This window comes from Haematobia irritans, chromosome 2 (assembly GCF_050003625.1).
Source record: "Haematobia irritans isolate KBUSLIRL chromosome 2, ASM5000362v1, whole genome shotgun sequence".
NCBI lineage: Eukaryota > Metazoa > Arthropoda > Insecta > Diptera > Muscidae > Haematobia > Haematobia irritans.
The window spans coordinates 85,412,450-85,427,496 of NC_134398.1; the positions used below are offsets into that span (position 1 = coordinate 85,412,450).

At 36.8% G+C, this 15,047-nt stretch overlaps 1 protein-coding gene across 2 annotated transcripts in view; it reads right to left on the minus strand.

Moving 5' to 3' along the window:
* The window catches only part of LOC142225680 (uncharacterized), an 85,494-nt gene that overhangs the window by 50,351 nt on the left and 20,096 nt on the right, over positions 1-15,047 (minus strand). For both annotated transcript variants that reach the window (XM_075295507.1, XM_075295508.1), the window contains exon 2: positions 5,791-5,993. In XM_075295507.1, coding sequence (XP_075151622.1) covers positions 5,791-5,993 — 203 coding nt within the window. The remainder of the gene's footprint in view (positions 1-5,790; positions 5,994-15,047) is intronic.

Sequence of the window (15,047 nt, forward strand, 5' to 3'; positions counted from 1 at the left end):
TATTTATATAAACGTATTAAGGTAAGTACTATGTTCGCTTTACGCGTTGAAATTTTCCCACATTTTTGTACCACTATACTACAGAATAAAAAAATTTAACTGAATTGAATTCATATATGGAATGATTTTATTAAAATTTTTCCATTCATTTTGACAAATCTTACATATTTGTAGTAAACCTTTTACTTCAAAATTACAACTATTTACTTACGTTTTTAAATACAATTTTATTTATTTATATAGGTGCATTTTTTCTTCAATAAAATATAGGTTTTATTAATATATTAAATATATTTATTAAAAATCAACCGCATCGACTGACCTTGAAATATTACTTTATTATTCCATGGAAAAACAGTGAACCCACCAGGAAGAAAAATTTACTCACTAATTTAAAACAACAAATATTTTATATATTTTATTTGTTATTTGCTACATTATTTTTTAACAATCTCTCCGCATACCATAACAACACGATTCCAACTGAAAAAACCACCCATGCGCAAACATATCAATTACATTGGTGACAGGTATCGATTACACTTCGATAAAAGAAATATAGAAAAATTTCTTACATTCTAACAAGTGTGTTTCCTTATGTTTTGAAAGGATTGAACTTTTCATTAGAAAAGTATTTGTGAAAACGGAAATTGGAAAATACTTTTTCAACAAATTTTTACAACGGAGCACACTGTGCCAAAACTAGGTTCACTGAAAAGGGCTTGAGCTCAGCTTTCATAATCACAAAACTCTTCATTAGAAAAGTATTTGTGAAAAGCGCAAATTTTAAAATCAAATTAAAAAAAAAATATATATATCAAGCTGAAAATAAATAAATCCAATTTATTTATTTTATAACATGTCTGATTTTGGTAATTTGACATTACGAAACATGTTCAACATTTTCTTTTACATACAAAATGAGTGCTTTTTTTTAAAGAAATGTATGTTATTTTCATTTTTTAATTCAATTGACAGTTCATTAAATAATTTAGGCCTATTATATATAGTAATAAATGCTCAGGGCATAAAAAAAATAGAAAATCGTACAATTTATTGTTTCAAATAAAAATTGGGGTTTCTACCAAAATCTATCAGATTTTTAATTGAAGCAATTAAAAACAAGTAAGGAAATTCTAAAGTCGGGCGGGGCCGACTATATTATACCCTGCATCACTTTGTAAATCTAAATTTTCGATACCATATCACATCCGTAAAATATGTTGGGTGCTATATATAAAGGTTTGTCCCAAATACATACATTTAAATATCACTCGATCTAGGCAGAATTTAATAGACTTCTACAAAATCCATAGACTCAAAATTTAAGTCGGCTAATGCACTAGGGTGGAACACAATGTTCGTAAAAAATATGGGAAACATTTAAATCTGAAGCAATTTTAAGGAAACTTCGCAAAAGTTTATTTATGATTTATCGTTCGATATATATGTAATAGAAGTTTAGGAAAATTAGAGTAATTTTTACAACTTTTCGACTAAGCAGCGGCGATTTTACAAGGAAAATGTTGATATGTTGACCATTTTTGTCGAAATCAAAAAACATATATATGGGAGCTATATCTAAATCTGAACCGATTTCAACCAAATTTTGCACACATAGCTACAATGCTAATTCTACTCACTGTGCAAAATTTCATCGGAGTAAAAAATTGGCCTCTGTGGTCATCGGGTGTAAATCGGGCGAAAGATATATGGGAGCTATATCTTAATCTGAACCGATTTCAACCAAATTTGGTACAATTGGAATGTTAATTCTACTTCTTGTGCAAAATTTCAAGTAAATCGGAGTAAAAGATTGGCCACTGTGGTCATATGAGTGTAAATCGGGCGAACGATATATATGGGAGCTATATCTAAATCTGAACCGATTTCAATAAAATTTGGCACACTTGACTACACTACTAATTTTACTCCTAGTGCAAAATTTCAACCAAATTGGGGTAAAACTCTGGCTTCTGGGACCATATAAGTCCATATCGGGCGAAAGATATATATGGGAGCTATATCTAAATCTGAACCGATTCAATAGGGTTCTATTCTGAGCCAAAACACATACTTGTGCCAAATTTGAAGTCGATTGGAATAAAACTGCGACCTAGACTTTGATCACAAAAATGTGTTCACAGACAGACGGACATGGCTATATCGAGTCAGGAGCCCACCCTGAGCATTTTTGTCAAAGACACCATGTGTCTATCTCGTCTCCTTCTGGGTGTTGCAAACATATGCACTAACTTAACAGATTGGCTGATAAGTCCCCGGTCTAAAAAAGAAAAACACATTTTTTTTTTTCAAAATTCGTTTTTATTATTCAACATAGTTCCCTTCAAGAGCGATACAACGATTATAACGACCTTCCAATTTTTTTATACCATTTTGGTAGTACTCCTTCGGGTTTGCCTCAAAATAGTCCTCAGTTTCGGCGATCACCCCTTCTTGCAGCCAAATTTTTTCCCTGCGAGCATCATTTTGAGGTCTGAGAACAAGAAAAAGTCGCTGGGGGGGCAGATCTGGAGAATACGGTGGGTGGGCAAGCAATTCGAAGCCCAATTCATGAATTTTTGCCATCGTTCTCAATGACTTGTGGCACGGTGCGTTGTCTTGGTGGAACAACACTTTTTTCTTCTTCATATGGGGCCGTTTTGCCGCGATTTCAACCTTCAAACGCTCCAATAATGCCATATAATAGTCACTGTTGATGATTTTTCCCTTCTCAAGATAATCGATAAAAATTATTCGATGCGCATCCCAAAAACAGAGGCCATTACTTTGCCAGCGGACTTTTGAGTCTTTCCACGCTTCGGAGACGGTTCACCGGTCGCTGTCCACTCAGCCGACTGTCGATTGGACTCAGTAGTGTAATGATGGAGCCATGTTTCATCCATTGTCACATATCGATGGAAAAACTCGGGTGTATTACGAGTTAACACCTGCAAACACCGCTGAGAATCATCAACACGTTGTTGTTTTTGGTCAAATGTGAGCTTGCGCGGCACTCATTTTGCACAGAGCTTCCGCATATCCAAATATTGATGAATGATATGACAAACACTTTCCTTTGATATCTTGTCCATCCAATTTGGAGCCATCAGTATAGAAATCTATATATCTTTTATTCCCCGGGGTCCGTGTACACCACGCCTCACTGCTGGGAATTAAAGTCTCAAACTTTTTGTCGAAAAGTGGTCTCGCCAAAGTGTAATCTACTACGTTAGGCACATCTGGCATTATTTTGAGGACCGAACTGTGACCGTATAATTTTTCCGACCACAGCGATAGCTCGCGCAACCGCACAGCCGTTGTTGCAGCTGACTGTTTGGCTAAAATGTCTAAAGGCAATAGATGCAGCATGAAATTAAGGGAATCTGTTCCTGTCTTACTGAATGCGCATGAGATACACAAGCACACCATATGCTGAACTTTACCTAAACCTGTCGGTTGCTGAAGTGCCGGCCACCAGACTACAACACCATATAGCATTATAGGTCTAACCACTGCCGTGTATTGCCAATGCACAATTTTCGGTTTTAGTCCCCACTTTTTCCTATTGCCTTTTTGCACGTGTACAAAGCTACCGTGGCTTTTCTCTCTCTTTCTTCAATATTAAGCTTAAAGTTCAACTTCCTGTCCAGAATAACGCCAAGGTATTTTTCACACTCAACAAAGAGAATTTCAATACCCCCTAAGGATATGGGCTTAACCGTGGGAGTTTTGCGATCTTTGCACTACATGACTAATTATGTCTTTCCAGGATTTACTCCAAGACCATTCTCTTTCGCCCATTTCTCAGTCATCCGGAGGGCTCTCTGTATTACATATCTGATTGTGGATGGGAATTTTCCCCTGACTGCTAGAGCCACATCGTCTGCGTATGCCACCACTTTTATCCTTTCTTTTTCTAGTGAAACCAGAAGGTTGTTTATATCAACATTCCAAAGAAGAGGTGATAGAACTCCTCCTTGGGGAGTGACTCTGTTCACATACCTTTGTATGTTTGCTTGTCCTAGTGTGGCCGAAATACGTCTCCTCATTGGCAGTTCGTCTAGCAGCCTAAGTATACCTGGATCAACTTTCAGAGTTGCCAGTCCATTTAATATAGAGCTCGGATTGACGTTATTGAATGCCCCCTCGATGTCTAGAAACGCCACGATTGCGTATTCATTGACAAAGCGGTCTCAGTAGACCTACATGCTGTCGTTTCGAGAGCAAACTTGAATCGACACTAGTTCTAAGATAAATGTCTATCATCCTCTCCAGAGTTTTAAGTAGGAATGAGGATAAGCTGATTGGTCGGAAATCCTTCACACTCGAGTGAGAGGCTTTTCCCGCTTTAGGTATGAAAACGACTTTTGTTTCCCTCCACTTTTCTGGAATATATGCTTAGTTTATACACCCTTTATATATCACCGTCAACCAGGGATAATTCTTGCAGTTACTGCTTGTAACTCCGCCGGAGTAATACTATCAGGTCCGGGGGTCCATTTTATTATAGATTCCGATACAATTTCCTCGATGGGAAATGACCGCTGAGCCACTGTGGCACCGCCAGAACATGGTTCAACCGTCTCATTTCCAGGAAAATGTGTGTCCAATAATACCTCCAGCGTCTCCTCACTGGACGTTGTCCAATTGCCCTCCGATGTTTTAATGAAACCTGAAGCGGAGTTAGTGGATGCTAGTACCTTCCGTAGTCTGGAAGCCTCGGACGTATTCTCAATACTGCTGCAGTAAACATTCCAAGAGTTATGCTGAGCCTTTCTCAGTTCTCGCTTGTATTCTCTCAGATTCTTCTTGTAAGCGTCCCAATCCTCAGGAACTCTGGTGGACTTTGCTTTGTTAAAGAGCTGCCTGCAGGATTTCCTCATATTACTTAACTCCGTAGACCACCAGCGGTCAATTTTTCCCCCTTGGCTTCCCTCTAGGGCATGCAGCTTTCAGTGAGATGTTGAAGGCTTCTCCACTGCTCATATTTGCCTCTGGTATTTCCGGTATCATCATATCGAACGATTCCCTATACCTATTCCAATCAGCTTTCCTAACATTTGGCGGAAATATGGGTTTGGAAGTACGAACAGCCAATCTGAAACTGATGTAGCGATGATCTGAGAAGCTATGTTCCCTCAAAACTTGCCACTCAGATATCTTATCATTAAGTTCCGGAGAGGCCAATGTGACGTTCAACACCTCTTGCCTGTTTTTGGTGACGAAGGTTAGTGCATCTCCCTTACTGCAAACTACCAGGTTAGTACGCAAAATAAATTCTATTAGCGACTCTCCCCTTGCATTAGTATCACTACTTCCCCAAATACTATGATGTGCATTTGCATAGCATCCCATAATGAGTTTTGTCTTTGTTTTCAGTGACTCCTCAACTAAGGTCTTAACGGCGCATGGAGGCATCTCCCTATCATGTCCCATGTAGACCGAAGATACCCAGTATATTGACAATAATAATAAAATTGTCTTTAACATTTAAATAAAACTTTAAAATTTAAAAATTTGTTGGAAAAGTATTTTCCAATTTGCGCTTTTCACAAATACTTTTCTAATGAAGACTTTCGTGGGTATGAAAGCTGAGCTGAAGCCCATTCCAATGAACCTAGTCTCTATACCGCACGCGGTATGGTTGCAGAGCAAGCCAAATAGTAAAAATTCAAATTCGAATTTGAAAAACTAAATTCGTATTTAAAGTGATGATTTGTGTCTCGGCTAAGTTTTTGCTGCAAATTTCAAATTCGAATTTATCTTCACAAACATATAGTTACATACCCTTTTGAGAACTTCCTCCAATGCTTCACAATCACTTGGCGCTAATTCTATTGACTTTAGGGAAAGCAATGGTTGTCTCAACTGTTCAGTCAGATCCACAACCTTCAAGTGGTCCAGAATACATTGTAATGGCTTCGTATTGTGTTTTAGACATGATGTCACATATAATTCTGCAATTTCCGAAATGCTTTTGACCATACACACTGCAAAAGAAATAATAATGGTATACGTTAAATTAGATATATATTAGCAACGCACGGTTTTTAAAATTATTCTTATGCAGATATATTTTCAACCCAGTGTTTGTTTTCGAATAAAATTATGATTCGACACCAGAGAATATAAGGTATTATTTACATAAAAAAATATAACTAAAATGTTTCCAATTAGAAAGATGATTGAAGTTGAATTTAAATGGTATAATTAACTTTTTAATCCATTTAAAAAAGTTCGTTGAGAAAATAATTGATGTTTTTACGCTTTTATTTGTTAATTATCCAATTGAACGCGTTAATTAAATAAAACAAGTATATACGGCCGTAAGTTCGGCCAGGCCGAATCTTATGTACCCTCCAAAATGGATTGCATAGAAACTTGTACTAAAGACTGTCATCCACAATCGAATTATTTTTGTTGAGGTAACACTTGCCGATGGCAAGGTATCTTAAAACTTCTTTACACCGTCTTCTCAATTGTAAGTTAGTCCATACGGGGTATATATTAAACAAAAAAGGAAGATTAAATACGTATATAATTCAATGTGACAACATTTTCTATAGAAATAAAATTTTGACAAAATTTTCTATAGCAATATGCTATAACCGAATAACCATTTCTAGTTATAAGTTATTAGTACTAACCACGGTTAGATATTAAAGTAGTTTTTAAGTACTAAGTGAATTTTAAATAAAACGTTTTTTAGTTCATTACCAACCATCGAACTACTCGCTTGTATCACTCTGACATTCACAACAGGTTATGGGCCCAGAGTGACGCGAAGTTTTTTTTGATATTTAAATTAAATTCTGGTGAAATATAAGAAGCGATTTAAAGATGGCATCGAATTTGTCTTTCCCGTTTGAGAAGTTGAGAGGTCGTGAAAATTTCGACGTATGGAAGCGACAAGCAAAATCGTACCTTATATTGAAGAATTGCTGGAAAGTTGTTGAAAATGAGTTGTCTGCTACAGCAAATGAAAAGGAAAAGGAGGCAAATGAAAGAGCTTTGGCTGAAATAACGCTAATAGTTTAGCCATCTAATTTTGCTCATATTGCAAAGGCGACAACTGCAAAGGCAGCGTGGTGTGCTCTAGTCTCTTCTTTTGAAGACACTGGTTTGACCAGAAAAGTCGAACTCCTTAAGCAGCTGGTGCAGCTAAAATTGTCCGATTTTGATTCCATGGAGGAATATGTCAACAAGATGATTATGGCATCAATGAAAGTGCAACAAAGTGGACTCAACATAGATGACGAGCTGATCGTATCTTTAATGCTCGCAGGATTGCCGGAGGAGTTTCGGTCCCTCGTCCTTGCTGTTGAGAATTCGAAATCAAAATTAACAGTAGACGCAGTTAAAAATTTGTTGTTGCAAGATGTAAAATTCGACGCCATAAAAAGCGAGGGAAGCGCATTTTTTGCGAAAAGAAGGGGAGCAAAAGTAAAAAAGTTCAAGTGCCATGGTTGCAAAAAGGAAGGTCATTACATAAAGGATTGCCCAAATAAAAGAAAAGAAAGTAGCGGAAAAAAGAAAGAAACCGATCGACTCTTATTGCTATCTCTTTTTACACCCAGTGAAATGAAAGCTGATGATTGGTACAGTGATTCTGGGGCAACGGCACATATGACCAACACCAATACATACATGGCAAACTCAAGAACAACAAAGAGCAGAGAAGTAACTGCTGCCAACAACAACAAAATGAAAGTCGAATGTCTAGGTGATATAGAGATATGATATAGAGTTATGTACAAACTTACTGTCTGTGAAACAGTTAACTGCAAATGGCAACAGTGTAGTGTTTGGGCATAAGAAATGTGAAATTTTTGGCAGTGACAATGTTTTATTAGCGACTGCAACACTACACAACGACCTGTACAGATTGGATGGTATATCTGTTAAGAGAATGAACACATCATTTTTGGTAAATAGTAGTGCAAAATTGTGGCACAGGCGTTTTGCTCACATTTGTGATGATAATTTGTGCAAGATAAGAGACACGAATGAAATGAAGTGAAATTTGTATACAAGGCAAGCAAACCAGAAATTCTTTTAAGGAGGATGGCCATCGGGCAACTGAGTTGCTTGAGTTGATTCATTCGGATGTGATGGGTCCCATTAATTCAAAATCTTTCTCAGGCGCCAGATTTATTGTAACTTTTGTGGACGACTACTCAGGAAGGCATTTCTCGTACCTATAAAAAGCAAATCCGAAGTATTTGAAGAATTTCGAAAATTCAAGAAATTTGTTGAGAATCAATGTTCAAGGAAGATTAAAACATTTCGTTCAGACAATGGAACGGAATATGTTAACGCACAATTCGAGAAATTTTTGTCTGAAAGCGGCATACTACATCAAAAATCTGCACCGTACACCCCACAGCAGAATGGGGTTGTAGAAAGACTCATCGTACTATAACGGATAGAGTACGATGCATGCTTTTAGATTTCGGTCTGGACGAGAGATTTTGGGCTGAGGCATCTGTCACAGCCGCATATCTTTTGAACAGAATACCATGCAGAAAAGGAAAATGCAGCCCGGAAGAAATTTTGACAGGAAGAAAACCACCATTGCAACATCTTAAGGTATTTGGTTGTAAGGCTTTCGTGCATATTCCACAGTCGAAGAGGTCGAAACTAAGTGCCAAGTCACCTGAATGTATATTTGTGGGTTATAGTCTGGAGAGCAAGGCATACCACTTGTACGATCCTATAAAGAGGAAGATAGTTATCAGTCGTGATGTCATATTTATAGAAGACCAGGTATGTAATAACATCAAAGAAAGTACTAATAGCTCTCTGAATCCCGCAGTTGAGGTCGATGAAATTGCATCCGATTTTGTGGATACAAATCCTGTGCCAGATACTAGTACAATCTTGCGCCCACAAGATACAAGTGCAACCTTGCGCCTACAAGATCGTAATGATTCAATCGACAGTCTTAAGGTGGAATATGATGATAGTTCTGATGACAACGTCCAGTTTGACGATGCTGAACAAGGCCATGAACAAGACAAGACAGATAACTATCATCGATCTGAGCGAATTGCTGCAAAAACTTCGTCTAATTCTAACTTTTGTGCCTTGACATTTGTATCCAAGGACCCTAAGACTTTGAAGGAAGCGTTAGACTCGCCAGAAGCCGATGAGTGGCGTTTGGCCATGGATGAGGAGATGACATCTCTTCTTGAGAACGCAACATGGGAATTGAAGAACCTTCCAGCCGAAAGGAAGGCTATAAAATCGAAATGGGTTTTCAAGACAAAAGTTGACTCAACAGGTTCGAATGTCCGCAGAAAGGCAAGACTAGTCGTTAAAGGGTGTAGTCAGATAGAAGGAATAGATTACACAGAGACATTTGCCCCTGTTGTCAGATATTCTTCAATACGATTTCTCATAGCCCTGTCCGTGGAGTATAAAATGCATATTCATCAACTTGATGCAGTTACTGCATTTCTAAATGGAGAACTGGCGGAAGAGATGTTTATGACCCAACCGGAAGGCTACGACGATGGGAGTAAACAAGTGTGTTTTTTGAAGAAAAGTCTATATGGACTAAAACAATCCAGCCGTGTTTGGAATGCCACACTGAACAAGGTTCTCCTAGAATTTGGTCTCGAAAGAAGCGACATTGACCATCGTAAAGGTAATCGTCTTTTGTTTGTTGCAATTTACGTGGACGACGTCCTTATATTTTCAAATGACATGGCGACTACAATCAAACTGAAGAAATCACTGTCAGACAATTTTAAAATGAAAGATCTAGGAGAGGCTTTCTCAGTCCTTGGGATACGAATTCAAAGAATGAAAAATGGCGATGTGAGAATTGATCAATCGCAGTATATCAAGGATGTTTTGAAGCGATTCAATATGGAAGACTGTAATCCAATATCTTCTCCAGTCGATGCGAACCAAAAATTGTCGCTGAAAATGTGTCCATCAACAGAAGAAGAGAAGGAGGAAATGGATAAGGTTCCATATTTAGAAGCTGTTGAATCATTGTTATTCGCGGCCCAGAACACAAGACCCGACATCTGCTATATCGTAAATTTGTTAAGTAGCTTCAATGCGAATCCAGGAAAGGCCCACTGGACAGCAGTAAAGCGTGTTATGCGATATCTGAAAGGAACTGTTGACAAAGGCCTGACATATTGTACCAAATCCAATGGTCTATTTGGATTCTGCGATGCTGACTGGGCAGGCAATGTTGATGACAGGAGATCCACCACGGGCTATGTATTCACAATGCAAGGTGCCGCAATATCATGGTGTGCAAAGAGGCAACGTACTGTGGCTCTGTCTTCGACTGAGGCCGAGTTTATGTCGATAGTTGCTGCAATGCAAGAGGCGGCCTGGTTGCAACGTTTACAGAAGGAATTATTGGATGTTTCAACTCCAATAAAATTGTTTTGAGACAACAAAAGCGCCTTGCATATCGCACGAAATGGTTCGTTCTCTTCGAGGACGAAACACATCGATATCCGAATCAAATTTATGCAAGAGAAACTTGGAAGTGGCGAAATAAGTATCGAATACTTGGAGACAGGGAGGATGATTGCGGACTTATTCACCAAGGCAGTACCTGCTGATAAATATAAGATTTTTTCTCATGAATTTGGTTTACTATAAATTTCTTTTAATGTAACTTTTTTATTATTATTATTTGATCTCAATGTTTATTCAGGGAGGGTGTTGTAACCGAATAACCATTTCTAGTTATAAGTTATTAGTACTAACCACGGTTAGATATTAAAGTAGTTTTTAAGTACTAAGTGAATTTTAAACGTTTTTTAGTTCATTACCAACCATCGAACTACTCGCTTGTATCACTCTGACATTCACAACAAAATAAAATGTTGACAAAATTTTCTATACCAATAAAATTTTGACAAACTTTTCTATAGAAATAAAATCTTGACAAAATTTTGTATAGTAATAAAATTTTGACAAATTTTTCTATAGAAATAAAATTTTGGTAGATTATTTTTGGGGATCGGCTATATATAACTATAGACCGATATGGACCAATTTTGGCATGGTTGTTAGCGGCCATATACTAGCGCAATGTACCAAATTTCAACCGGATCGGATGAATTTCGCTCCAGAGCTCCAGAGGTCAAATCTAGGGATCGGTTTAAATAGGGGTTATATATAATTAAGACCTGTATGGACCAATTTTTGCATGGTTGTTAGAGACCATATACCAGCACCACGTACCAAATTTCAACCGGATCGGGTGAACTTTGCTCTTCCAAGGAGCTCCGGAAGTCAAATCTGGGGATCGGTTTATATGGGGGCTACATATAATTATGGACCCATATGGAACAATTCCTACATGGTTGTTAGAGACCATATACTAACACCACGTACCAAATTTCAACCGAATCGGATGAAATTTGCTCATCCATGAGGCTCCGGAGGTCAAATCTGGGGATCGGTTTATATGGGGGCTATATATAATTATGGACCGATGTGGACCAATTTTTGCATGGTTGTTAGAGACCATATACTAACACCATGTACCAAATTTTAGCCGGATCGGATGAAATTTGCTTCTCTTAGAGGCTCCGCAAGCCAAATCGGGGGATCGGTTTATATGGGGGCTATATATAATTATGGACCGATGTGGACCAATTTTTGCATGGTTGTTAGAGACCATATACTAACACCATGTACCAAATTTCAACCGGATCGGATGAATTTTGCTCCTTCAAGAGGCTCTGCAAGCCAAATCTGAGCGTCGGTTTATATGGGGGCTATACGTAAAAGTGGTGCGATATGGCCCATTTGCAATACCATCCGACCTACATCAATAACAACTACTTGTGCCAAGTTTCAAGTCAATAGCTTGTTTCGTTCGGAAGTTATTTCCATTTCCATATTTAAGAACATTAAGGGGCACATGTTTATGGGAGTTTTATCTCAATCTGAACAGAAATGTCTGATATTAGGAGCTATATTGATTCTGCACCTACAGAGTTAGTACGCCACTAATATTGAGTTCATTATTGAAAAATGAGGAAATCTCTAAATTAGTGTCGGTAATAAATCCAAATTTGTGAAACTTGGGAAATATATTTATGTGCGAGCTACATGTAAGTCTAACTAGGTTAGGTTAGGTATAGTGACATCCCGAGATATCAGGCTAACTTTAACTATTCAACCCATTGTCATACCACAGTGGTGAACTTCTCTCTTATCACTGAGTGCTGCTCGATTCTATGTTAAGCTCAATGATAAGGGACCTTCTTTTTATATCCGAGTCCGAACGGCGTTCCACATTGCAGTGAAACGACTTAGAGAAGCTTTGAAACACTCAGAAATGTCACCAGCATTACTGAGGTGGGATAATCCACCGCTGAAAATCTTTTTGGTGTTCGGTCGAAGCAGGAATCGAACCCACGACTTTGTGTATGCAAGGCGGGCATGCTAACCATTGCACCACGGTGGCTTCCAAGTCTGACTACGACCGGCTAATACTTCAAAATTTGAAATTTGAGTAACATTGGTTAATAGATAAGAGTATTACGGGCAAATTTAGCAAGGCATATATATGGGATTTATATCTGAATCTGAACCGATTTGGATGATGTTTTCCAGGTTTGGTTGATACCACAGAAGGTTACCTTGTGCTAAATTTGAGCAAGATCGGTTATTAAATAAGGCTATTATGGCCAAAATAAAGTTACTAGGGGCAAATTTTTGAAAATCGGGCGCACATATATGTATATGGGAGCTACGAGTATATCTAAATCGTAAACAATTTGGACTATATTTTGCGGGTTTGGTTTATACCACAGAAGATTACTTTGTGGTAAATTTGGTTAATAAATAAGGCTATTATGACCAAATTTTGGAATTTGGAAAATCGGGCGATATAATAAAAAAAATATTAAATCCAAACTTTTAATGCAATATTTTTGCTAATTGTGACAATTTTAAAGATTTAAGTGAATAAGGGAACTATTGACAAACAATTTTTGATAATTGATAAAAATATTTAAAAATAAGGGTTTCCACATGTTCAAAACATTTGCAACTAATACTAAGTGTCACATATATTTAAAAATAATTAAAGTTTTTGTAACTTTTAACGATAAATGTTAATAGTATAGTATCCCAGCAAAAAAATTTGAAAGTTCTTCCAAAGGCACAACTTTAAAAGCACTTCCAGAAGATGCACTACCAATGATGTTCTTTATTTGAACTACCCAGAAAGTTATTTTATTTCAATTTTTTTATAACTTGGGTTTTTCATACTTTTAATGGGTAATTTTAACTTTTTTTGCTTCAAATAGGTTAAAAACAGAGTAAGAATTCATAAAATCGTACAAATCATTTAAATTTTGTCGAAAAAAATGCTAAATCCAATCTGAAAAAATTGTGCATTTTTGAAAATGTTTGAGGTCAAACGTTTCCGACAAGCGTTAGAATCCATTAAAAATTATAAAAATTATTTATGTGACAATATATCGCAGAATTTTTTAATTTACATCCAAAACATTGAATTCGGATCACACTAAAGAAGTGATGCAAATTCAGTGCAACGGCTGTTGAAATGGAGGAGGGCGATGAATTTTGGACAACTTCCGGATCCAAAAAGACTATTTTCATTACTTTTTTGGCGACGCTTTTTTTTGCTGGGATACTATAGCCATGCCGTTTGATTACTTCTGCACAACTTTTTGCCATTGGTGAGGATAGGATGATATCCTATGGTTCTGGTTCAAATAGATTTAGTAAGCCTTTTGCAAACAATGAATACCAATTTTTCGTTTTACAACTTTCCAAATGTTATTTTATGACTTTTACATTAGGCAAGTGCGCTGGCCAGTCAAGCTCCCGCAATTTTTCATCGTAATCCATTGTTCTACCACCTTACACGTGTGCTGGAAATCATGATCTGGCTGAATAATGCATGCAGACGGCATTTGCTGGAACGCTTATGGCAATATCACATGGGACAAACTGTTTTTGTAGACTTCCGACAGCATAATACCCTCGACTCTAAAATCGAGCCAATAGCTTGTCCAAAAAAACACCCCCAGACCGTAATATTGCCCCCACCATTATTGTTATATCCTTGCACACGCACAGAAAAAACATGTTTGGACATGGTTGCCGCAACCATTTAAAGCTTATCTAGAGTATGTAATTGTCGCGAAAACCATATATTTTGTCTTTGTAAAAATAATTTTCGAGCGGAGAAAAATATATGCTGTCAATATTTAAATGGTTCTCAAATGACGCAAACATGTAAATGATAGAATTTGATGGCACTACATGTCGGGAAAATCATGTACCTGACCATTCAATTTATTAACTTTTTTGCAGGAAAAAAGTATTTTTATAGGTTACGTATTGACATGTCTTTTTACATGGCCATATAGACCACGTACATGATTTTCGTGACCATTTAATTTTTTTGCAGCGAAAATAATTTTAAAAACATTGATCAGGTACACAAGATTTTCATTTTGGAGTGTAATTGAAAAAATGTACCTGTTTTTTTTGTTCTGCATTTTGATATATGGTATAATTTATTTTTAATTGCAGTTACATGATGTCTACGTTGGTACATTTCATGGACACGAAGTAAATATGGAATAATTACTCATTGTTGAAATTGAACCAAAATAGAGTGTGTAAAAATATGTGATGGTTGCTTGCACGTCATTATAAATACAAAAAAAACAATGATTTAATTTATAAAAAAAATAAAAACCAATAAAAAAAAAATAATTTCGTGTTTTATTTTTTCCAAGTGGCGTCCTTTTTCGACGACGAAAAAAGTTTTTACATAAAGATCAAAACATTTTAGGTTGTGACCCTGTTCTTTTAACTGTAAGAAAACCATTTTTGACGAATACCATAACATTTTAGATCGTAACCATTGTCTTTTGATTGAAACAAAATTATTTTTGTCAATATAATAACATTTTAGATGAGGACAATTTTATTTTTCTTAGAACCATGTTCACAGAGCCAACATGGTTGCAGGTGAATCATATTATTTTGCTCTTCGAATATGATTGTGACAA